Below are 26,451 nucleotides of genomic sequence, written 5' to 3'. Positions count from 1 at the left end.
TGAATTCGCCAGTGAAAAGGCGGAAATTTTTTAATAGGCTTATTCACCAACAATTGGATATCGTGGCAATACAAGAAGTCCATATAAAGGAACAACAAAAATATTTGTTAGTACAACCAAGAATAGGGAACCTATTCGTTTCCTTAGACCGACACAAGAAAAAGAGAGGAGTGGCACTATATGTAAACCCAAAATTGACTGCAAAACAAATTTATAACGATAAAGAGGGTAGAATACTGATAGTCGAGGTTATAATAAATCACAGGAAGGTCATGATGGTAGAGATATATGCCCCAAACCATAACCAAGAACAATTTTTCAAAACACTTCACAATAAGATATGTAGCATTGATTATGAGGAGATTTGTTTAATAGGAGATTTTAATGCTATTCTAGATATAAATTTGGATTATATGGGAAAGACGCTTAGGAAAAAGAAGAGAAGAACTCTACCGAGATCTTTTCTTAACTTGGCTGAGGAACTAAATATCCAAGATGTCTGGAGGGAAAGAAATCATAAGGCTAGACAATATACATATTACTCCAACCGACATAACTCATGGTCTAGAATAGACATGGTATGGATGACGAAAGAAATTAGTTCAGAAATAGACGAGGTACATATAGCGACAGGTACTTGGGCAGATCACAATCCTATTAAACTTATCTGGAAAGGTTCCAAAAAAATACCCAGATGGACGCTTCAAAGAGCAATTTTAAAAGAAGACGAATTCAAATCTAAGATGGAGAGAGAACTAAGCTTTTTCTTTAAGGAAAATAAAGCTATAGACACCTCAGTACAAAACAATTGGGATACAGCTAAGGCAATGATGAGAGGGGTAGCGAGGGCATATATGGTATATAAAAATAAGGGGAAAAGACAACAACGGGAAAGATTAGAAGAGGAATATAAGAGCTTAGAAGTTACACTCCAACAAGATCCACAAAAAGAGAATATCAAGCAATCTATGGATCTGATTAAACACAAACTTAACATTCTAGACAAAGAGAAATTAGCACAACAATTGAGAAATACGAAACAAATTTTTTTTGAAAATGCAAATAAACCGGGCCGGTGGCTCGCATACAAATTGGGAAAACAAAAGGGGAAAAACTGGATTCACGAACTACGAGATGAGGAAGGGAGAATATTCCACCAGGAGGAAAAAAAAAATTATAGCCCAGGAATTTTATGAAAGTTTATACAAAGAAGATAGTCAGGCAAGTGTGGAGAAAATGGAGGAATATTTTCAAAGAGCCAAACTACCCAAGGTCACAGAAGATACCAGAAATATGTTAAACGAGGAAATTCGACTATCTGAGGTGATAAAAGCTATTAATGCACAAAAGAATAATAAAGCATCGGGACCCGACGGTCTTCCATCAGAAATTTATAAAGAATTACAAAATATCCTAGCTCAACCCCTAGTGGAGGTATTTAACGCAGTATTAGAAGGCGCAAGGACGCCTAAATCTTGGCTAGAGGCAAACATAACCCTTATTCCGAAAGATAACACAGACCATACATTAATCCAAAATTACAGACCCATATCACTTCTTAACTCGGACTACAAGATATTTACATCAATTATAGCGGAACGATTGAAACGATTTCTGAATGATTTCATACACGCAGATCAAAATGGTTTTCTCGCTAAGAGACACACTAAGCACAACATTAGAATAATATTAGATACATTGGAGTACTATGAATTACATAGCGAACAACAGATGGCATTACTTTTCTTAGACGCCCAAAAGGCATTTGACAATGTTAAATGGTCTTTTTTGTGCCAACAGCTTAGCTTTATGAATATGGGAGAAAAATTTATAAATATAATTAGGGCAATTTATGACAATCAGGAAGCAAAAATAATTATTAATGGGGAAGCATCTAGCAAGTTTCAAATTCAAAAGGGAACACGGCAAGGCTGCCCCTTATCACCGTTGCTGTTTATATTGACTCTTGAAGTATTAACGAGAACTATAAGAAACGACCCAAAGATAAAAGGATTAACCATTAAAAAGGAAACCTTTAAATTGCAAGCTTTCGCGGACGATCTGGTTTTTATTATGGAGGATCCATGTCAGACGGGACCAAAGCTATTGGAAGAATTATCTAAATATGGTGAGGTTGCCGGACTGCGAATAAATAGAAATAAGACCAAGATGATTGTTAAAAATATGACCAACAAACAAAAAGGTAATCTGGCCGAAATCACGGATATAGAAATAGTCAAGAAAATAAAATATCTAGGGATTAACATTACGGCTAGATGCACTTCACTCAAAAAGGATAATTATGATAATGTAGTGAACCAAATAAAAGGTGATCTGGAAAGATGGGGAAACCTAAAACTCTCATTATTGGGAAGAATCGCTGTCATTAAGATGAATATTCTGCCTAAAATCCTGTTTCTGTTTCAGAATATCCCAATTCAACTCGACTCTAAATTTTTTCGAAATTTGGATAAATTATCACTAAATTTTATTTGGCAGGGGGAAAAACCAAGAATTAAATTGAAATATTTACAAGACACGAAGGAAAATGGGGGTTTTGGATTGCCAGACTGGGAATTATATTACCACGCCGCGGCCCTGAGCTGGATTAGAGAATGGGTAATCTTGAGAAATAGAAGACTATTAACTTTAGAGGGTCACGATTTGCAATATGGCTGGCATGCTTTCCTATGGACGGAGAAACAAGGTCTTTTCTCGCATTTTCAAAGACACCGGATCAGGCAAGCGTTACTTAATACTTGGAAAAAAATTAGATCTCACAATTACACCAAAATACCGGTCTGGCTATCCACCCTTGAAGCGATAGTTTACCCAAATCTGTTTGATTTGGGTAACATAATCTCATACAAGGATATTCTGAATGAGGAGGGGGAATTGAAACTTAGGAATGAACTAGAATTACAAGGTATAAAACTCGATTGGTGGGCCTATTTACAAATCCAATCGAGATTTAGGAAGGATAAAAATGAATGGGGGATATATACCTCTGAAACAGCATTGGACAAAATATTATTGGGACCGGACTCTAAACAAATAAGGAATTTTTATAAATTACTTTTGGGATATAAGCTGTTTGAAGAGCAAGTGAAAGACCCCATGTTGACCTGGGCTAACAATTTAGGACATAACATCGACCTAGATACTTGGCAAACAATTTGGGATAGGAATAAAAGGATAACACTGGCCTCATCGTATAAAGAAAATTTATTTAAAATGTTTTACCGATGGCATCTTCCCCCAGCCCGCTTAGCAAAAATGTACACAACAGCATCTCCCAAATGTTGGAAGTGTTCTGAAGAGATAGGCACATACTTCCACACGTGGTGGTCTTGCAGTAAAACACAAAAATTTTGGAGAATGATTTGGATTTGGCTGAAAGAAATATTGAAACAAGATCTGGAGTTTAGTCCAGAACTTTTCTTGTTGGGAATCACGAAAGAGAAATATCCTAAAGATGTGCTATACTTAACGATCCATATTATCACAGCAGCTAGAATATCATTTGCGCAAAAATGGAAAAAGAATGAGATCCCAGGACAAAAAGAGGTTATTAGGAAAATTTGGGATTGCGCTGAAATGGACAAATTAACTTTGGAATTAAAGAATAAAGATCAATCAGACTATTATAGAATTTGGAACAAATTGTATCTTTGGATGGATAAAAAGAAAGGTCTCTATTAGGTTTTACAGACTAGCTCACTGTTTTAAATATTGTGGTATTTCACCGATTTGTAATCTAAGTGTATTTAAGTGTATTTTTGATGTACATATATACATGTATATATATATATTTAAACATTGTAGACAAAAAGGTTTGTCAGCTCGCTGGTACTGTGTCCAATGTTTTTAAATAATAAATTTAATAAAAAATTTTAAAAATTTAAAAAAAAAAAATAACCAATGTTGTCCTTCTTCTATGTGACATTTTTTTTTCAAATATTGAAATGAATTCTACCTTATTCTGCCACTTTTTATCTTCACTTCTCACTATGGCCTTCTGAGTTCCTTCACTTTGCTGCACTTAGATTCTGATTATTCCCATTAACTTTCTACGATCCTACTACAGTTTATATTATTCTTTTTCTTCCCTGAACTGTGGTACTAAAAATAGGACAAGATGGGTGCTCAACCAAAGCAGAATGAAGCAGAGCTGCTCCTTATAATTTGAAAACTATATTTCTAGTTAAAAACAGTCCAAAATTCTGGTGGCACAGGCCTTCATTTACCAAACTCCAAAGAACTCTTTCCTTCTTGCTCATCTTCCTCAGGCACTCAACTGCCCATCTTAATGTTCTGCAACATTCACCTAATAGGAACCCTGTGAAAGATCCTTGTTTACAGTGCTTTTTTTGTAAAAGAAAAAGGTGCCGGAACTCACACATGTCATACAACCCACCTTGCCTACCCTACAAGGTTCCATCCAAAAAAGGTGCCGGAACTCTGTTCTGAGCGCTGTATCACAAAAACAGCCCTGCTTGTTTATATTCCACCTTCCAGAGGGCAAAGTGTGGTTCTCTTAGAAGGGGTCACCCTGGGTTTCAATTGTACCATTTCTAATTGATTGCTTACTTCCTTGAATGCTGCTCCATAAAGAAAACTAGTATGTCGCAAAGTGTTCAAAGGTACATTCAATCATCGGAGACAATTTGAAACTCAGATAGTATAATCCTGACCTACCTTTGCCCATAATAAGAACCAGATCAGAAAGATGTCAGAAGCAATAGCGGCTAAAGGCTATGCTCATTGTCTGCTTGAAAGGACAACCAAGAATTTTAAGCATTTAGAGGAAAACTCCATCTGTCAAGCAAAAAAAGGCATCTACAGATGTCTGTCTAAAGATATAAGTGAACAATTTACGCACATGCACCCACATGTTCATTTAATATCCCTTACTAGATGCCCCATTCATCTCCAGGACTGCTTATATCTCTAGGATAACAATTGTATTTCAGTAAGACATTAAAAATTGTTGTGGTACCAGAGTTCAGAATTTCATAAATACCTTTCTATAATAGGAAGAGGAAGTTTATTAGAGCAACAGATATTTAACAAAGCTCAATTTATTATGAGAGGTGAATTAAGCTACTTTTCTACACAATCAAATGAAAGACAATGGGTATTAAATGAATTGCTTAAAAATAAGTTTGATACAGAAAACAGAACAATTTTTCCACCTTAATTTAACTTTTGCTTTGCCTGTGCCAAATGATATCTTAAAGCTTAACAAAGTAGCTTCTCTTCTTTTTAATTAACTAATGTTTGAAGAGAGGTATGGGAGAAGCGCAGTAGCACTGCTAAGGATCATTATTTCAGATGTGAGTAAAGTAAACAAAGTGAGTAAATGAACCAAGAAAATTTCCAACTAGGGGGGAAAAAACAGAAAACAAGGGCCCTTTTTCCCTTTAATCATCAGCTTTAAGAATGTTGCAAAAATGGAGGCAAGTGCAATATGTAATGTCTTTCAATGCTAGAAAGGGAGCAGTAGGTTATACATTTGAATGGCTTCCTAATTATAGGGATAGGATGTACTTGGAAGTCACCCACTAGAAATGTGTAAGTCTTTGAAATATTGACTCCTATCTGCCATCCTGCATAGACATATTTTTAGCTCCAATGAAAGACAGCACCTAAATAGGGATGTTTTTTTAAAAAAAAAACACTAAGCAAGATTGGGCCAGATTTTTATTTAGATCAGAGACCACTGGGAAATCCCAAGGCTATAGACAAGATTGGAAGTAAAGATAACTCCTAGAAGAAAATAGTGACAAGCCACGTCCATACTGTTCCCAATAAAGCATCTTTATGCAGTCATCTACATTCATGGCCTTAATAAAATACAATGTTACAGCAGGAAGCTATAGCCTGCCCACTGTAGTATTCCACTACTGCACGTCACTTGCAAGTGAGAATCTCCAACCACCTGAGTTTTCTAATATTCCAAACAGGTCATCCATTCCAAGACATGATAAATTTAGAACTTTAAAGCTCCTGCAAAAACAAACTCTCTGGTCCATTTCTATTTTCATGTTTCTATTGTCTTCTTTCATTTGGCTGGGATTGCCTACTGACGTTTTGGGAAATTGCTTGAAAACTCCTGTCAAGCTTACTTACTAAATGGAAATGTTTAAGGAGGATCTTTGAGTAAATTTTGCCAGGATTCCTATTTGTGAGGACCCAAACTTTGTATTAACAGCAGCATAAACCAATCCTATATTTCCTGTCTACGTACATCGAGATAATAGGGAATATGCCACCTTGTGTGTCAGCAGCTGATCAAGCAACAAATACTAGGATTCCCTCTCACTTGCATGTAATATATGAGAGGAATCATCCAAGAAAAGTAATCAGTCTAATAATTATTTCATCACAGCAATTAGCAGTATCTAATTAACCTTGGCTGACCTTGAAAAAAATTGAGTGGACCAATTAGTGCTTGGATAGGAGAGCACCAGAAAAAATCCCAGGGTACCGTAAAAGCAGGAACAACTGAATCCCAGACTCAACTTCTCCTCCCATCTTTTTCTCATTTGACTTCAAGAAATACAGTAACTAACATGCTAATGAGAGGCAACAAAACCAGTGAATAATATTTCAGACGTCGTAATATTGTGATATATTATTGACATACACTTTAACATGCTTTCGTTGATTACACTTGTAATCCTAAGTATACTTACCAGAATATCAACAAATCCTACTATAACTATTTAGACGTTCTATTGCTTACTCTCTCTGATTACAGAATTGTACATTAAATACCGTTTAAAGCACTACCTTACTTCTAAACAAACATACTGTATATACAGTCATGCTGTTTTATAACAATCGTTCTACCTCCTCATTTGCTACCAAAATAGAATAAAAATGCTGAGAAGCGTTAGAAAAGGTCTAACCTATATTCTTTCTTTGAAGGATTAATTCAAAGCAGCTGGTTTTCTCCTTAATGGGATTAAATGAAAATCATAATGTTTTTTATTAGTTCAAATTACAGAAAACCCCAAAGGTGATAAATTAAAATGCACTGATGGAAAGGCAAATACAAAGCTTCAGTCTTACTGTTTATAAGCATTTAGTAAGATCTAAAAGGATCTTAGAATTCTTAGAATTATCCAGAAAATTGGTTTCATCTTCAAAGATAATATAATGCTGCTCAGCAAATTTGTGGTGACCTTAATTGTAAATATAGAATATTTTGAGATTATTACTGGATATACACCAAGTAACTATAAAAAAAAACAACTGATACCCAGAAAGCATAGAAATATTTTCTGATGATGAGTGGCTTCTTTCACGATTTTGCCTTATTATCTTTCCCCTGTGTTTTACTTGTCAGTACTTACATTTATTTCTGTGTATAGATCTATTTCCCCTGAAACATTTTTCATTTCCCAAGTTGTATCTTTCATTGCATATGTAGCATTTTTGATAGGACAGGAAGAGAACAATTTCTGACAAAGCTGTTATTGTATTCTGCAGTTTATACATTTCAATGCATGCAGCTGAATAGAGAAGGGAAGCTATTAAATGAAAAACTTTTTTCAGGTCTCAAGCCATATTTTTCCAGGTTCACCATATGTGCTTTCCTTCTGTTATTAAATATTTCAAGATGGATAATATAAAAACAAACACTCTGGTAGCAGTGCCAAAAAACTGTCACAGAGCTAATTGAATTTTATTTATCTCGAGGAAGAAAAGGCACGAGTGTTATTTGCAAAATCATTACAATTTATGACATAGTCTTGCCATATCAATACCCCCTTGATGGTTGCTAAGAATGGATGGGCAAAAACACCAGCAGTACCAAATGATGACAACAATAATGAAGATGACCACCTCTGCTGGTGACCTACTCACAGTATGTGGTTCAGGATAAATAACAATATATTAGCAGGAATTATGTTGACTTTACAAGGAAAACAGAATAGCCTCAGTAGCAAGATAATGAAGTAGGTCAATCTAATAACATTTTCCATTAGAAGAACTTAGGAGCAGCAAAGTTGCTTACATGTAATCTTATCTATATTTAGAAGAATCATATTATGACATTATTGGAAGACTCAAGATAAAGCATTCATATTCTATGTAAATCAGAGGAGGCACTGGCACATATCTGAGGAAAGCAGGGTAACCAATGATTGTACTTTTTATATCTAAAGCAAAGGAAAGAAAAGACTTTTTGCACTATTTATATAGAAATTTAAAAGTAAGATTCAATTATACTCAACAGTGTATGTAATATAACATGCCACCCATACTGAATAAGTTTAGACTGCAGAAAGATGGAAAAATAATTATTAACGTACACAAGGCACAAAAAGTTTAACAGAAAAAATATTCAGTAATAGTAGCAATAATAATATCTCCACAAATTACAGTCTTAACACTACCCAGATGAACACCAACAGATGTTAGCAAGATACTACTTCTAAGGAACATTCCAATTATCTCCAAAGACATTTCTACTACAAATTATTTCACAGTCAGGGACGATCTCAAGCTATAGTACAACAGCCCTGAAGAAGTCTTTATTTTAGTTCTAATCAACACATCAAATAATTTTAACTAATAGCAAATGCCACTTTAATCAACAGGAAGATCCAGACAAGATAGCAGTGGCTCATAGCAACATAACATTTTAAAGATTTGAAGTATCTGTCTTAGACTATCTCATAATAAATAAGGATCACTCTCCCAGAACTTATTCTCATTATTGGAGAGTGGGAGGGAGGCTGGGTGTTTTTTAGGGACTGCCCGAGGGTGATTGCTTTTCAGAGAAGTAAAGGTTTTGAGAAGCCTTCAACTTTATTGCTTTGTAGGTGGGCTTGAAGCTACTTCTAACTGCTCACCTCATTTATTATTCTGCCATCTCTGGAGGCCTGAATGGCTTTTCTCCTTGAAGTCCTTTTCTCCTAGCTCAGGCTTTTAATTGCCCCATCTGCAACCTTCACCCGGTGTACTAGTCAGCTACTGTGTGTCTTCTAGGGGTTGTTTTTATCAAATGGAGGGAACGCTGTTCTTGTACCTTCTGTTACCTCTCTCTTTCACTCTTAGCATCCAAGATGAACCAATGGAAAGTCACTATTTTGTCTCGAAGGCACAGCATAAGAATGAAAGGAGATATTTCCCCAAGGGAGAAACTTTAAGTCCTTTTAATTGGAAGGATTGGGTTCTCCTAGATTTGCTTTTCCTAGATTTTAGTCTACCACCTGCCTATACTAATTGCTACAAAACCCTGGCTCTCACTAGCCATAAAGTTTAAACTGAAACATTTTAATACCACAATTCTCCATCAATGTCACGAAAGTCTAAAATTACAAATGGACCTTGAGTCTCGCTCTCATTTCTTTCATCTGAAGAACGTACAAAACAATTTAAATATTTACAATTTAAATATTTACTCTGAAGAACATACCAAATTAATGAGATATCAAAGCTTTTTATACATTTCCAAATATATCATGGCACATAGGTTCAGGTGGAGGAAAAGGGTTGTTATAACCTTGACATTTTGTTGTTGTTGTTGTTGTTGTTTTATTTATATCTTTAGCATCTGAGCATAGTACTGTAACTTAAGGAGAAGTAATCTAGTTACTCATCAAAAGCTAATACTTCCCATTCTAATATTTCATATGGCATATTTCGAAACATTGTAAGCAAATGTAATGGAACAGACAGAAAAGGTTCAACTAAAGACACCAGACAACAGCAAGCTGCTTTGTACCATGTCAGTGTGTTAATTCAACCAGACTGATTATTCAGCCAGTCAGGAAGGAGGACTCAAGTGGAGAGCTAGCTTTGAATCATTGTGCAGCTACAAGAGATCCAGTACTAACAACCCACCACCACCACCACCTCTCTAAGCTCCACTGAACTTTATCTAGCTGTTCCCACAGTCTGGGGAGATTCCTGTATTATAGGCAGAATACAATCAAATACTTAGCTTGAACTCTACAGATGCAGATCTGGTTGCTTGTGCCTGATATTTACATACAAATTGACACTATAACATTATACATTCAAAGCCATATTGATATGAAACTTTTACTTGCTTGATTCATTCAGAAAATTTGACATGGATCCAGATGTTAAATCTTGACATTTCTATCATCTTTTTCATCCTTTTTCTTTTCCAGAAATATTTTCCACACACATAAATGGAAAGAAAAGCAAGAGTTGAATAAGGGATTTTCATTGGTAGTGCTAAAAACTTCCATGTGTTTTTTAACTTTATTGGTAAAAGCTAGTTTGGTAAGGTGCTGACTTAAAAACCAGGGGGCCATGAATTATTTTGCCTTAGGCAGAAAAAACAGTTGGGTAACTTTGGGCTAGTCTGTCTCTCTCTCCTCCTCCTCCTCCTCTCTCTGCCCAACTCATCTCACAGGTTGTTGTTGTAGGAAAGCAGAAGTAGGAAGAAGTATTAGGTATGTTCACTGTCTTGAATTACATATAAAAAGGGAAAGATATTTTTTTAAAAAAGTTAGTATCATTGGAAAATAAATAAACACCAGGTTCAATAAAGATGATTCAAGTGCAGTAATTGATAAGTTACCTAATTGATAATTTATCTGTACGAATAATTCTTCTATAATGCTTACTTATGCTCAGAAAAATATTCACCTGTGCTCATAAACACATACTTTGAAAAGTATGATAAAAGTCCAATGCTTTGGCCTTTGAGGTATTTATATATTTGGGGAGGAAGTTAAAGAGTAAACGCCATCCTGGTCCAGGGCAAACTTGAATTGTGTTGGGATAGCAATTATGGGAATTGTTATCCCAATATCTCTAAAGGTGGCAAGGCATTGAGGAACTTTATATCAAGGCACTGGCTTCTCTCTTTAAATCAGCACTATCACATTGGACAGCTCCTCTCTTGGATTGCACAAAACAGAGAAGTTAAAAGAACATCTTCCTACAAAATAGCTGACTGGTGAATAATATTTGAGTTGTTATTTGTCCCTCAAAATGGGATGTGCCGCAATGGTTCAATTTCAATTTCCATCAGAGGCATTTATAAAACAGTCCATTTTTCTACTTAAATTTTATTTGTTTGTTTATATCTCGCATTTAATATTTTATAAATGGATCGGCTTAAAGTCACTCTATTTGTCATGCAATACATTGATAATAATTAATAAATGTCTCCTACACTGTGTGGCTAAAATGTGAGAATCTAGAAGTGCTTTAGGAAAAAATGGCAATCATTCCAAATCCTTAAAATCAGCAAAGGTGTAATATATTAAATAAATACGTCGAGAATCCTATTTTTTCTTTCTTCTGGTATCAGTATTCTAATAAGAATAAAATTCTCCTTTATAGATGCAGATCCACCCCTAGAATTTATTAAACATGGGAAATTATAATATTTCCCATGTTCAATAAACAATAATTTAAGAGTTTATTAAGAATTCAACAATTATTAACATGAATTCAATAACTAATAAAATATATCTGTGGATCAGAAAACAAATAGCTTTTATAGTCTGTACTTATATTAAATATATATATATATATATATATATATATTATATTATATCATATCATGTCATATTATATTAATTTATATTATATCATATTGTATTCTATTGTATTATGCCATGTTACATTGTATCATATGATATTATATTTAGGAAATAGTGTAATACATTGCATATTAGCTATATTGATCTAGTAGCAACTATGTTGGAGTTCATCACCATAGCTAATGGTTCACAGGAATATACAGGGGTTTTTACCAACAACAAACTAACAAGAGACCTCACCATTGTATCCCATATAGAGAAGTCCACTGGTTTGGCAACTGAAATATAAACACTACTTTAAGACATAGCTAATAACTACCTGCTTTGTTTGTGTGTTTGTTCATTTATATTCAAGAGATCCTAGATTAGAAATGAAGAATGCAGGAATTGTGACAGGAAAACCCAGAATAAGACTGTAATGGAAACAATGAGTAAAATACCATAAAACATATAACAAATGTATATGTACATATACATACTATAAAAATTGGAATATCCTATCTATCATCTTACATACTACCCTTGGTAATAGGACAATACATCTAAGGATATAGCAGGTCCTACTTAATAAGATCTAAGCCACAGCACTCAGCACTCAGGACAAATAACTATGACCTTCAAAAACCATACTTTCTTTACAACTGTACTCTCTGCTACTACAGATGACTATTGCTGCCGTCTGATAGATATCCTAATGATCTCTGAAAGTCAGATATAATCCTATCATATTAAGAAGATGTTCCAATATCTGCAGTCTTGAAAAAATAATTAGAATTGTGGCCCAGGGACTAGTTCATTGTTATTGGTATATATATTTTTTTCAAATCAAGCAGCTGATACATAATACTTCAAGAGAATGTGGAAGAAACAGAATTATCACAGACATTTCTTTCTTAGTCACTTGTCTTTTTAGCTGTGCAAGCAGATGAGATGAAAACATCCTAGAAATTCACAGGCTCATATGAAATGCAATTTCCAATTTTGCTATGAGAAGGCCACAACAGCAACTCAACACAACAGCAAGTAATTTGCTCCTTTCAAAATCAAAAGAGTGGTGCATAATATGAAAACAATTAAGAATAAATGCTACTTGGGGTTCCCACTGAGAATGTATAGGCTGGAACTAATTCCTAAAAGTGATTTATAGCCATGATGCTGACTTCTATTCCTGGGATGTTCACTGTAAGACATCTTTTGTGTATACTTTTTGATAGCTATGCCTTCAGCTCCTATCTCTTCACTTCTAATCTAATTACTTTTGGTCTTTTGTGTTTTTTCCTTGCTGTCAAGCCACTGTTCTTTGCCAGCATCTGTACACCAGGATAATTTGGCTGCAACTAATGGATGAGCTTCCACAAGTGATGACACAACACGAAAGCAGAAACAATTCCAGTACTTTTTGGCAATTGTCTAAATCCTTTAATCACCTTTCTTGCAGACATTTAAGATGAAAGAGAAGAAATGAGACACAGGAAATGCCAATGAGAGGTATCATAGTTTGGTCTACCTTTATTGGTGTTTATTCACCCTTTGCAAAATCACCTACCATTTATTTATATGCCTTACAGTCAGTCAGCCAGAGGAAATTCATAATATCTGATTTTAGGAGCTGAAGGCACTGGATAGAAAACCCTCCATTTACTATACAAAATCTGCCTACATACTGTAAGTTCCTGTGTATGTATAAATCCCATTTGCTGTTTCATGCATTTGTAAAATACATGAAAAACTGCACTTTAAATGCATAAAATCCATAAATTAGGTTAGCATAAAATCCTCTTGGACTTTAACAGAATTTTTTCTTTAACAGATACTCCTCCCCTCATTAGTTCATTAAACTGAGTTATAGTGTTTGCATTTCTATAGTTCTTTAAGCATTTATGTTTGGTCAGCTATAATGCTTGCTGTTTATTATAACAAGAATGAGTCTAGCCAACACCCAAAATGTAAGGAGAGCACTAGATGCCTTCAGTTAACTATAATTTAATATTATGCCTGAAATAAAAACTATTAATATTAACCATGTTATGTTAAATCAGACATGTCAAACACAAGGCCCGGGGGCCGGATCCGGCCCGCGAACTGATTTCATGTGGCCCGCGAAGCCATCCTGGAAACAGTGAGGGACCGGCCCCCACTGCCTTGGCCCTGGCCCAGAGACTCTCCTTCTACCAGAGACCCCCAGATCTGTCCCACTCCTGCCCAGGCCCCCATAGGCATCCTTGATGCAAATGATGTAGAGCTGGCCATGCCCACCCAGTAGGCCATACGCACTCTAGCCACGCCCACCCAGGAGGCCATGCCCACCCTGGCCATACCCACCCGGCCCCCTGAGGGCAACCGCAATGCTGATGCGGCCCTCAATGAAATTGAGTTTGATACCCCTGTGTTAAATCAAGTGAGCTTCATACTCAGTAATTTGATGTTGTCTTATTGGTCTGTTCCTACAAAAGTATAGTTAAGATTAATCAATTAGTTAAATTCAGACAAAGCACAAAGCACTTCATAAAAAAAGAGAAGCACTAATTCCTTCTCACAACATATAAAATCAAACCCTTTTTGTCTATGCTCAATCACCTTACAATATATCACAGTTATGAAATCCAACCACTGTTTGTAGCATTTATTTTACCAAGTATGGAAAAGTGCATTGTGTTACATTAACTCATCAAACACCTTTCAAACACCTTTCACTCATCAAACACACAAATTCACACTTCATAGTTTAATAGAAATTCTTACAGTAGGCTGAATCTGTGAGAACTTCCCTTTGCAGTTAGCACAAAGTATTACTTGCCAATGTAAGTGTCCCTGAAACTATATCTAACAAGTACAGTTCTCTCTCTGTTTGACTGGTTTAGCCTCACGCATCAACTCATAACCAGGAGTGTGCATTATCTAATTGCCATTAAAATCATGCAGCCTGAACCTTTGCCTAGCAATGTCTGCTGTTTCTATAATGAGGGCACCCAAGTATGAATTCTGGCACTGTTTTGCATTTTATTAGCCTCACCAAATTACAGGAGGGATTTTCTATGGATCAACTAATTGGCCTAACAAAAATATGACACATTTATGAAGCATTATGCCTTTTTCATTGAAGCTCAATGCAGCTTGCATTCAATCCATCAGGAATAATACTAATCAATATGAGTTTTTTAAAGTAGTAAATAAGATGGGATGCTATCACTTTATCAGTATTGTATTTTTTTTCCCTTCCACACAGCCATAGCTATAAATGTATTGAAATTCCCAACCCCTAGAACAAGATGGAGTTATTAGGAATAATATTTCAATTAGTCCATGAGAATGGAAAGTTCCAATTTTTTTTCAAATAAATGAAGGACTAAGGGGAAGCTACTATAACAGAGGTCCCCAACCTTTTGGGCACCATAGATTTAGATTTAGATTTTATTAGATTTATATACCGCCCTTTTCCCGTAGGACTCAGGGCAGTATACAAGGTGTTTAAAACATCAATACAAAAATTAAAAAAAACAATTAAAAATGATTAAATTCAATCCCTGGAATAAAATATAAAAACCCCAGTTAAAACACTCAGCCTGGGCTGGAAAGCTCAAAGAGCCAGGTCTTCAGGTCCCGGCAAAAATGAGCGAAGGTCAGGGGCAGTCCTAAGCTCCACGGGCAGCTGGTTCCAAAGGGCAGGCGCACCCACAGAGAAGGCCCTCCCCCTGGGTGTTATCCGCCGACATCTTTTACCGGCGGCACCCTAAGAAGGCCCTCCCTGTGGGAGCGCACTGGAAGAAGGGAACTTGATGCCAGCAGCAGGTGTTCCCTCAAATATCCCGGACCCAAGCCATTTAGGGCTTTATAGGTCATCACCAGCACCTTGAATCTCACCCGGAGGGCAACCGGAAGCCAATGCAGCTCGCGGAGTAGAGGTGGTACATGGGAATATCGGGAAACCCCCATCACAACTCACACGGCTGCATTCTGCACCAGCTGAAGCCTCCGAGTGGTCCTCAAGGGCAGCCCCATGTAGAGAGCGTTGCAGTAGTCTAACCGGGAGGTCACGAGTGCATGAGTGACTGTGCATAGGGCATCTTGGTCCAGATAGGGTCGCAACTGGCGCACCAAACGAACCTGGGCAAAAGCCCCTCTGGTCACAGCTCCTATGTGATCTTCAAAGTTGAGCCGTGAATCCAGGAGGACGCCCAAGTTGCGAGCCCTATCAACGGGGGGTAACACCCCACCCCCCATCATTAACGATGGAATAAATTGGTTAACCCGAGATGCCGGTATGCACAGCCACTCAGTCTTGGCAGGATTGAGACAAAGCCTGCTTCTCCCCATCCAGACCCGGACCGCCTCCAAGCAACGGGACATCACGGCGAGGGCATCACTGGGTTGGTTTGGGATGGAAAAAAAAGTTGGGTATCATCAGCATACTGATGATACCCCACCCCGAAACCAGAGACCAGTTCTGTGGAGGGAGGATTTTCTGTGGACCGGAGGGGACGTGGTTTTGTGTGCTGCCTACATCCTGTGAATGGGCTTTGCTTGTTTGTGCGGACCAGTTGCTGGCATGCCATGGACCGGTACTCTTCCATGGACCTGGGGCTGGGGACCCCTGTGCTATAACTCTCTTTCTTTATGATGGCAAAATAGCAGAGATATATGGAGTTTTATTTTAATTGTCTACAACTTTAATATAATTTAACAACCAGCTACAAGATAGAAGAATGCCCTGCTTTGTGTGCAATATTTCCCAACTACTGTATCTAACTTTTTTTTCAAGTTGGGAAAAATCTCCTGCCTTCTAATCAACAAAACAGCCATGCCATGGAATTTGTCCCTGCCCGTAAGATAGAGTGTACTACAAATTCCCAAATTCCGAGCCAAATTCTGGAGGGAAGCCTTGGTAGGCAAAAAATAATAATGGTAGCCCTATAAGTTTATTTAATAAAGACCAGATTTCTATCTACAAGGCTCAGTTTGCTTAAAAGCAAATATCTCTGTTTGCAGGTAACCTTCTCAAAGCCTGTTTTTTCCAAGCAGATACAAAACTTGCAGTCTCACTTTCATCGACTGCACTGCATCTCCCAGCTGCTTCTCCAATTTGCAGCCAACCATATAAGAGCAATGTAACCTTCCAACTTCAGGGCTCATTGAAGAATTAACTTACAGCCATCCAAAGCCAATCAACAAGTACCTTCAGTTAGACAATTAAGGGCCACAGCTATCAATGCAGATCGGAAAGCAATAGAACTAGAAATAAATCTAATCCTTCCACTTAGCGCTAAAGGATAACTTTCTATTAAGCTTTCCTACTGCATAGCAGACAGATATAGTGTATATTCAGATTAATATATCAGGCATAATCACTATCCTCCAGCCTGAGAAATACAGTGGAGCAAGCAATTATGACTGTGTCTGATTACATCCATGTTAAACTTTTGCTTTGTGAAAAGCACTAATTCCAGTTGGCTTCCCGCTACAATTCAAGGTGATGATGAGTTCCTATAAAGCCCTTCATAGCATGAGGCAAGATTGAGACATCAACCCTCCCCAACTGTCCAACCCACCACATCTGGCACAATGGGCACATTAAATGTCAATTGGTAGGAAGTAGGAAGTATGACTTTTCAGTTTCAACCCTTGTCTCTTGGAATACTATTGTCCTCAATCTTGCTGGCCTTTTGTAGAGCTTAGGTCTGTCTTTTCTTTCAAGCATCAGAGTTAATCCCATGAGTTAAATGTATTTGTTGTTGACTGGTTTATTCTTAGTTTATTCTTAGTTGTAATTATATTTAACTTTTACACATTTTATTTATGGTATCCTAAATTGTATTAAGTTTTTATCGTGTTAGCCATCCAGGATGCGCGGCCCTATGAATCCATTAAGTAAATAAATAAATAAATAAATATGGTTTTTATTCACTGCTATGTAGAACTGAAAATTCAGAAATATATTGATATATTTGGAACAACATCTGGTCTCTGCTCACCTATCAGATATAAACAAGCAGAACCAAACATAAAGAGTTCAATTACTTACTTTATTGCTCAGCCTATTTCATAAGAATCTTCCTAGACTGGCAGTTTGCACCTGGGTCAGGCTAGGTTCAATAGTATTCAAGGGGGAAGGGGCACAATTTGCCTTTTTATGCCTACACAAGTATTCTAGACTAATTCCCCACTTGTCTCCTCTCCCTGGCTTGGCCAGTCTCTCTCTGACACCCTCCCCAATAAAGTAGTAATTGTTCTGTTGATCTAGCTGAGTAACATGTTCAAAGGCATAAAGATGGTGAATGTGCAACCTTATTGCACAACAGAGCTGAAGAAGCTTCTTAGATGAGAAGCAAAATGTCTTCAAAGGAAAACAAGAAAGTCCAGTTGCCTTGTAAAAAAGCATCCATGGGTGCAAGTTTATTGTTTCTCCTAAAACCTCTGCAAAGCATACGAGATACTGAATCAGGATCTTCTATCTAGAGTGAATGAGGATTTATTTTGCTGCATCCCTGGGTTTGTGCAATTCCATCTTGCACCCTTGCTGTTCCTGGAGAATGTAATCCTTTCTCTTTCCACTGTGCCATTTTGATCAACTTCTGAAGAAAAGGAAGAATTTTAGATTCTTTTTTTCGGCAGCTTTAAGCAAAACCTAATTTTTACACATTGGGAGGGCTATTTGTAGGCATATTATTGGATTAAAAATTAAGTGTGACACTGGCTTTTGGATCAGTCTATATTTTACGTGTATTAGTAATGTATGAAGGTTCCTTGATCTTATAGATCATATCTGTTGCAAGAGGTGCCATTTTTTAAATTCAACTGCTTCATCAACTAAGACTGCCCTAACTACCATAAAGCAGATTTTGCCACCGTCTGATGAGATTACTGCAGCCAGAAACTGCAGTTAAGTGAAAAATGTAGTTTACCGGTATAAATGTTTGGCATTAAGACACAGGTATAAAATCAATATTTAGACTGTTTTATGCCTCTTTAGTTTGAACTATACTGATGGCTAGTTTCTTTCTGCTTAAATTCAGGGTACTGTAGTAAACAGTTAAAAATTTAAATTGTTCCACATATTGCTTCCTACATTCCAGGCATCATTTGAGGTGTAACTGCTGATTCCCTCAGCCCATGAAACTAGGCATGCAGCAACAAGTTCTAGTACTTTTAGAGGCTTCATCCATCTTGTGGAAAATTCTGTCAAAAGATTCTGTCGGGACCTGATAGCCAATCGCAGGCAAATTGCCTGAACTGAGTATGGTGACTTTCCCTTTAAAGTGGGAAAATCATGTAGATCCTCTTCAGTTACCTGTCTCCTCAGTATCCCGGGCTAATAACTGTCTGCAAAACAAATAGTGTAAACAAATAGACCAAACTGACATCACAGCCATGGCAAAACTGTAAGTTCCTGTGAATAAAGGCTTATAAGTTATATTAGTTATATTACTCTAGAGGAAGGGGGTGTGAATATCCAAAGTACATATTCAGTGAATGTTTTTGCTTTGTTTTTATCATTTAATGTAAAATAAAGTTATGTGAAGTGGGTATTTTGATGGGGCATTTCTCATACAACTTTGTTAAGACATCATCCTGGATACACTGTTTGGCGATTCTCTAGTTTGAGACTCACACAACATACGGTGCTGCCTGAGACAACAATAAAACAACATCAGCTACCAAGGACATATATAGAAATGAACTCAAATGACAATTGATAATCTTTCAAACCTAGAGATGGGACTATGTTCTCCACTCATCTGGGGATTAAAAGATAGCTCAGTGGATAATCAAAGGCCATAAAACATTTTAATTCTGTCTTCTAACAGGTCACTGCTCTTCTATGTATTTTGCTACCTTAAGTGGCCAACTCATCTTCCTAATGGCACTGAATTCTTGTCAGACTTATGTAATTCTATTCATGTTGATATTATTTTCAGGGTGTTAAGAGATTTTCTTTGATCAATGTTCAATGAATGAAAAACCCTACCAAATGAAAGCTAATGGGGCCTTTATCCTCTCTCATCTTAGATCTGATTCAACCACAAAACAGCATCAGCTTCAACATGTGTTCAAGGAAAAAAATTCTATCCATGGAAAGAATAAAAATAACAAATAGGCACCGTGAAAGCAGGAATGCTTAGTACAAGAGTTAACATGCACAGCTAACATGCACTAATCTTATCAAAAAATGGTACTAAGAAATATGTGAAGTTATTATCAGCACTTTTAGGAAGAAAAGGCTGAGATTAAGACATAAATATTGAGGGAAAAGAATCACTTGAAATTATTGGAGTAAGGTCATGCAAAATACATCCATAACGCCAATGCCAGTTCTTTTAAGTATTTTTAAGATAACCAGATATTGTGTGCTACGCAAAAATAATCATGTAATTCTTTTCATTTTCTTTTATGAATACATGTCCCTCAAGCCTCACGCTGCAGATTTCAGCTGAAAGAAAAATTCCAAATATGACCACGCTTTCTGCATTGCATTTCCTTTTCAGGTATTTTCTCCACAGGAAATAACTACTAAATCTTGGTCTACAAGAACCTGCATCCAAATTAAAAGCCTCCCAGTCTCTGGATGTATTACACTCCCATCATTTCTACAAGCATGGCTATTGGTTTCCAAGTCTCTGGAAAGTATGAATGACTGACATAGAAAAAGACTGTTTGTCCCATTAAAAAAAAGAGTGGGGAAGGAAAAAAGAGGAGGGAGACATCTATGTTAGATTATTTAATCGTATCATTTCATCTCCAAGCATATGACTTTTTTTCTTCTGTTGGTAAAATTAAGACTGTCCATTCATCAAAACAGTAACCAGTTGTGGTCGTGTTATGTAACACATTCAAGAAGAAAGAAAAAAAACAAGCCTCACTTAGACCTTCCATTTTATAGGCTTGAGTTGTTGAGGGGAAAGGAGGTGAGGGAACAGAAGGGGGGAAGGGAAGGGAAGGGAAGGGAAGAGGGGGACAAAGGGAGGGGGAGGAAAAGAAATGAGAAATGGAAAGCATCAGCAACAGTTTTCCACCACTCAGAAGGTACAGCATGCCCTATAAAAGCCAAACACCAGGAAGAAATTACCTCCCATAATGACACAAGTTCTTTTAACGGTTTATAAAAACGTAATTCTTAACATGAAGACTTGCAGCCAATTAAAAAGCAGCAGTGGTGCAGGGAGATTGTATGCAGCAGAAGGACAATGTTTCTCCCCCCCCCCCAGCTTCCACTACCCCCAGCCATTTTTTCCCTCCTCCCCTTTGTCAGTTTCCAGAAAAAGGCAGGAGAAACCATCCAGGAGAATCTTGGCAGAGCCAAGGAGAGAAAGAAGCAGATCCTGCAGAAGTTCTCCTGCAGAATCACTTCTACCTCCTAAAATTCAGATTTCCTTGAGGTCATCCTGTGAATCAGACAGAAGCTTCCCTGTTTTCCTTGCTTTCTCTCTCCCCACTTGCGCAACTTCTAAAGAGCCATGAGATCCAAGTAGGACTCCCAGAAGCAATCGGTATGTAGTCCCCCTGCTGAAGTGCGGGGAAAGTCCATACACATTGAACTTGGTAGTACATCTCCTTACATTTGGCAGTAACCTCCCAGAATCTGTGATAAGAGGAGAAGGCGTAGAAATCCTGAAGGAGACCCAGAGCTGAGGGACGCATCAGGCTTAGACAGCGGATGCTGAGGTGTCTGGAAGGGCAGTGTGCCATGTGCCCAACTGCCTGGCTTTACCCACAAAGAGAAGGCAGTGGAAGACACTGTCCATAGACCAGTTAAAATAAGTTCACTAGCGGGAAGGGAAGGGAAGTCTGGAAGTAGCTTGTATTTCCACCCCAAGCAACAAAGTGCTTTGGGCTTCGTCTGAGTAAAGTAAGGGCAAGAACGCCACTCAAAGTGGATAACCATCACTCTGCAACCCTAGGCATGAGGTTTGTTTTGGAGAGGCATGTGGAAAGATTTTTCTGGACTTTATTTAACCAAGGAAACCAAAACATTTCTAGAAGATGATACAGAACGCTGCTAGGATGCTGGATTTTGTAGTCTAGCGCATACCGAGGTTACCAGTTTGGGGGAAGAAAAACTTAAAAAGACACCACACTGCACAGAAAGTGTTATTTTTATAGGCATTACCAGGAAACCTTGGTGTTGTAAACAGAAAACACACCAAAGGCATTTCCAACCTTCCTTTCTTCACCCCACTTCCACATGGACAAAACTGCACTGCCCTTTGGCAACCTCCGTACAGTTGCCATCCTAAACATTGGGAAAGCTCACCAGGGGGAGAGTTTCACTTATGCCGGGGCTCTAGCGATAGCTAAGACCAGCGTTTCCCAACCTTTAGGAACTTGAAGATGCGTGGACTTCAACTCCCAGAATTCCCCAGCCAGCATAGCTGGCTGGGGAATTCTGGGAGTTGAAGTCCACGCATCTTCAAGTTCCTAAAGGTTGGGAAACGCTGGCTAAGACTACATTCTAAAAAGTAAGTGAGGAATTCCTCCGAGCATGTGCAGAAAGCTCAGAACACGGCCACCATTGTTCCAACAGGGAGGAGAGCAGAGGGGAAAGGTCTCAGCGGGGGAACTTCTGAGATTTTTTGAAAAGTCTTCCCTTAAAAGCTTCCTTTCTCGTTTGAAAACACACCTAACATCTAACCCGGTGCACAGGTTGGGGGGGTGGGGGGGAGGAGGAGTCTTCGGGTCCTGTTTAGTCCCCACCCTCCCCTCCAGGGCCGCCGCTTTGCACAATTTTCTTCCCAGCTCCAACTCGCCCTCTCCTCCACCTTTGCAAACCCAAACCTGGCGGGACGGGGACGGGGGGAAAGGGGGTGAGGGGAGGGTTCGCAACTGATCCGAAAGCGCGCGCACAGGTGAGTCGCGGGGAGGGGGGGGGTATCCTCGACGGCCAAGAGGAAAAAAAAAAGAAAGAAAGAAAGCCCAAAGTTGCTTCCCGCACTTACACGAAGACGCCGAAGAGCAGGACTCGAATCCCGACCTCGATAGCTAGATCCCGCATGGTTTAGGAGTCCCGAGAGGAGCAAGCAGCGGGTGCAGGAGGGGGAGGGGAGGGGAGGGTGGAGGACCCGAGCGGTGGCAGCAGCGGCTTCACGGCTTCCCTGGAAATCCCAGGGAGCCAGGCAGAGACGGGGAGGGGGGGCGATGGGCAGAAGCGCCGCTGCCTGGCTCTTCCCCAGCCGCTCTTCTGGCCAGCCGCCTTCCCCCCCTCCCGCCCGAGTGCCGCTGCGCTGCGCCCAGAGCCAGAGCCAGCGCCTCCCCGTCCATTCCCAAAGCCGGCGGGAGCCGGGATGATTCAGGCCGTCGCCTGCCTGGCTCCCCAAACTGCGGACGTGACGGAAGGCGCCGGCCGCAGGAGAGAAGCGGCCGACTGCGCTCGGCGGAGCCGATCTCCTCTCCGCCGCGCCACCCGGGCCGCCTTCTTGCTTGGTCGGTTGGTCGGTTGGTTGGTTGGCGGGCGGACCCACCGGGCTTTCCCTGTTGGGGGTGGCGGAGGCGGAGGCTCCCGTGGCTTAACGCAGCGCAGGCTGGGCTGGGCTGAGGGGGATCCTGGGGGATTTCCATGCCCCTCCCCATCCAGAGACTATCTGTTGCCTGGCCAGTACTTAACTCTCAACTCCGTCCGGCACGTCTCCTCCTACGACGGCTACGATTGCGGCGGTCCCTTGCTGGTTTTCTTCCACATCGCCTTTTTCTTTTTTTCTTTTTTCTTTTTTTTTCTTTTTTAAGCCAGATCCAATTTTCAGAAACAAAAGATCGGAGCTGGTCAGAGTTGTCCTCTTGGTTGTGGTTGGGATTTATTTATTTTTCTTGCTTTCTCGAAAAGCTAAAATTGCAACGCTAATCTGGACGTAATAATCCGTTTATACTTGGGGAAGGGGGGGTGGTCTGTTGTCTACTGCAGCGTTTTCCAACCTTAGGAACTTGAAGATGCGTGGACTTCAACTCCCAGAATTCCCCAGCCAGCTACGCTGGCTGGGGAATTCTGGGAGTTGAAGTCCACGCATCTTCAAGTTCCTAAGGTTGGAAAACGCTGGTCTACTGAGATAAAAACAAAAGCATCGCTTCCTTCCAACTCTGTGGCAGGATGCTTGTTTCCACAACAGCCCCTTTCAAAGGCAAAGAGAGCAGATGAAGCAATTTTTTCTTATTAAACTGGGGACGGGGGGGGGGGGTGGAAAACGTGATAACTTCTGAAGCTGGGTTTCCCCAACACGCTTTAGTAACCCAGATATTCTGATCCCTATAAAAAGGTGGGGGTTGTTTGTTTTTGTTTGTTTTTTTAAAGGGAGGAAGAGTGCTATATTTTTAAAAATCCCAAAACTGTATATTTAATATTCTATTTCTACAAAAAGATTTTAATAACATTCTGATCACCCTAAACCGTCTCTGAGATTTCAAGGGAAGCACAGCATTTTCTACATGGAATTAATCTTAGCCTACATCTGCATCCCATTTATTAAAACATATAATTTCAGCATTGGGTCAAAATTATATTGCTTAGTTTGGGCATGGGAGTTGCTTTTGTTTGTTTGCCTTGTTGACAAGAGAGGAGAAAAGAGAGAAAGAGAAACAATCGCTTTCCAAAATAGGCCTAATCAACATACTGGCTGAATTGCCTTGATATTGATAGAGCAGTTTATGATCACTAAACCCCTTCATATTTTGTTCATTTAAAGCTTAAGATGCTTGCAATTACTACCCATGCTTCAAAAGCCAAGGAAATTGGACCGAGATGCTCTACGTACGGTCACTCATGCACTCGTTACCTCCCGTATAGATTACTGCAATGCTGTCTACATGGGGCTGCCCTTGAAGACCAGCCGGAGGCTCTAGCTGGTGCAGAATGCGGCCGCGCAGGTTGTGATGGGAGCATCCCGATACTCCCATATTACACCCCTCCTGTGTGAGCTGCATTGGTTACCGGTTGCCCTCCGGATGAGATTTAAGGTGCTGGTTCTTACCTTTAAAGCCCTACATGGCTTAGGCCCGGGATATTTGCAGGACCATCTGCTGCCAGGAACGACTTCCCATCACCCGGTGTGCTCACACAGGGAGGGCCTCCTCAGGGTGCCATCGGCTAGACAATGTCGGCTGGCGACCCCCAGGGGGAGGGCCTTCTCTGTGGGAGCGCCTGCCCTGTGGAATCAACTTCCCCTTGAGCTCCGGATGGCCCCGGACCTCCGGTCCTTTCGTCGCGGCCTTAAAACATTTCTTTTCCATCAGGCTGACCTGGACTGACAATAGGGATTTTTAAAAATGTTTTTAATATTTTATCATTGGGGATTTAATTTATTTTTTTTTAACATTTGTATTATTGTCTTTTATTGTTGTTAGCCGCCCTGAGTCCTTCGGGAGATAGGGCGGCATATAAGTCCCAAAAATAGATAGATAGATAGATAGATAGATAGATAGATAGATAGATAGATAGATAGATAGATGATAGTAATTTAAGAAAGCAGTCTTAAATGTCACATTGTTGAAGGATTGCTTGGTCTCGGGTACATTAATGGTTGTGAGTGTCAGGCTTTGTGCAGCAGTTTGACTTGGTCCTCGTTGAATATGTATTTGATTCATCTGTAAAAGACGTAGAGCTCTCTCCAGATCCCATCTGTTATATTGCTTGTCCAGGCAGAAACCTGAGAGATTTCTCTATGCCACATTGTGACATATAGCACTGCATGAATTAGTCATATAAATATAAAAATCAGACAAAAGAAACCTCAGGCTAGTCACTTCGGGCCTTTATCTATCAGACATACAGCAATTAATTATCATCAAAATGGAAAATGAAGATTGAGTCTGAAGGAGGCGTACCTGGGTCCAACAAATACTTGTAATAAGTAAGAGGTATAATTGAATCAGGAACAAAACCTTCCTTCATTTCATGCAAGAAATGGATTTTATGCAGATATCAATCTTTTTTATTAAGGTCCAAAACCAGTACAAAAACGACCAAGCAAGATCTGAAAAAGTACAATTAACAGTTTAACAGTTTAATTCATGGTGTCCTTCTCTTAACAAGACTGGATATGACATACCTTTATGGCTAAGGCGTGCAATTTATCATGCCCAGGTTGCTTTTATGTAGGGTTATGCACGTGCATAAAACTCAAATACTTTGGCCACCTAATGAGAAGGAAGGACTCACTGGAGAAGAGCCTCATGCCGGGAAAGATTGAGGGCAAGAGAAGAAGGGGACGACAGAGAATGAGGTGGCTGGATGGAGTCACTGAAGCAGTAGGCGTGAGCCTAGATGGACTCCAGAAGATGGTAGAGGACAGGAAGGCCTGGAGGAACGTTGTCCATAGGGTCACGATGAGTCGGACATGACTTCGCAACTAACAACAACATGCACGTGCAGTCATGACTTGACAAAGAAGAGGAGAAACTCAAATTAATGGCGAGGAAAGAGAACTCATAAGAAGCCACCTGTTGCTGGTCTAGTATTTTGTGTTTATAGAGTGGCCAAACAGACGCATTCCAGAAGCTTATATATAGGGTCAGTTTTCACTATTGCTTCCTAGCAGCTGATAAAGAAAGAATGTTGCCTCTGATTCCCTGCAAACTCTGTTTTTTCAACCTTAGAATTTTTGAAATTCTCTTGCTTCAACTGGGAATAAGGATCTTTAGTAATTTAAAGGTCCACGGGCTTCTGATAAGGATAAATCTATGAGACAATGAAGAGAACCTCAAGTAGAATTAGAACATATCACCAATAACTATCAGCAGCATTCTGGTAATTTGATTGATTCCTTTCATTATGAGATGGAAAAGGAGAAAATATTAAACTTCACTGGTGTACAATCTTCTAGAAATACCAAATAAAAGCAAGCATGATAGGCTAGTGAATTAAAAATCCTGGCTTAACCTAAATATAGAATGCTTCTGATATATTCTTGCACCCCTTACAAAAGTTCGAAGT

At 39.1% G+C, this 26,451-nt stretch overlaps 1 protein-coding gene across 2 annotated transcripts in view; it reads right to left on the bottom strand.

Annotated features, from left to right (window-relative positions):
- The window catches only part of PLPP4 (phospholipid phosphatase 4), a gene marked incomplete at its 5' end in the record, with an annotated part of 120,088 nt that extends 97,561 nt beyond the window's left edge, over positions 1 to 22,527 (bottom strand). For both annotated transcript variants that reach the window (XM_083364538.1, XM_083364539.1), the window contains one exon: positions 22,472 to 22,527. In XM_083364538.1, coding sequence (XP_083220664.1) covers positions 22,472 to 22,527 — 56 coding nt within the window. The remainder of the gene's footprint in view (positions 1 to 22,471) is intronic.
- Between the last annotated feature and the right edge of the window lie 3,924 nt (positions 22,528 to 26,451).

The sequence above is a fragment of the Vipera ursinii genome, assembly GCF_947247035.1.
Source record: "Vipera ursinii genome assembly, chromosome: 5".
Taxonomy (NCBI): Eukaryota; Metazoa; Chordata; class Lepidosauria; order Squamata; family Viperidae; genus Vipera; species Vipera ursinii.
This window is presented reverse-complemented; position numbering and strand designations above follow the sequence as displayed.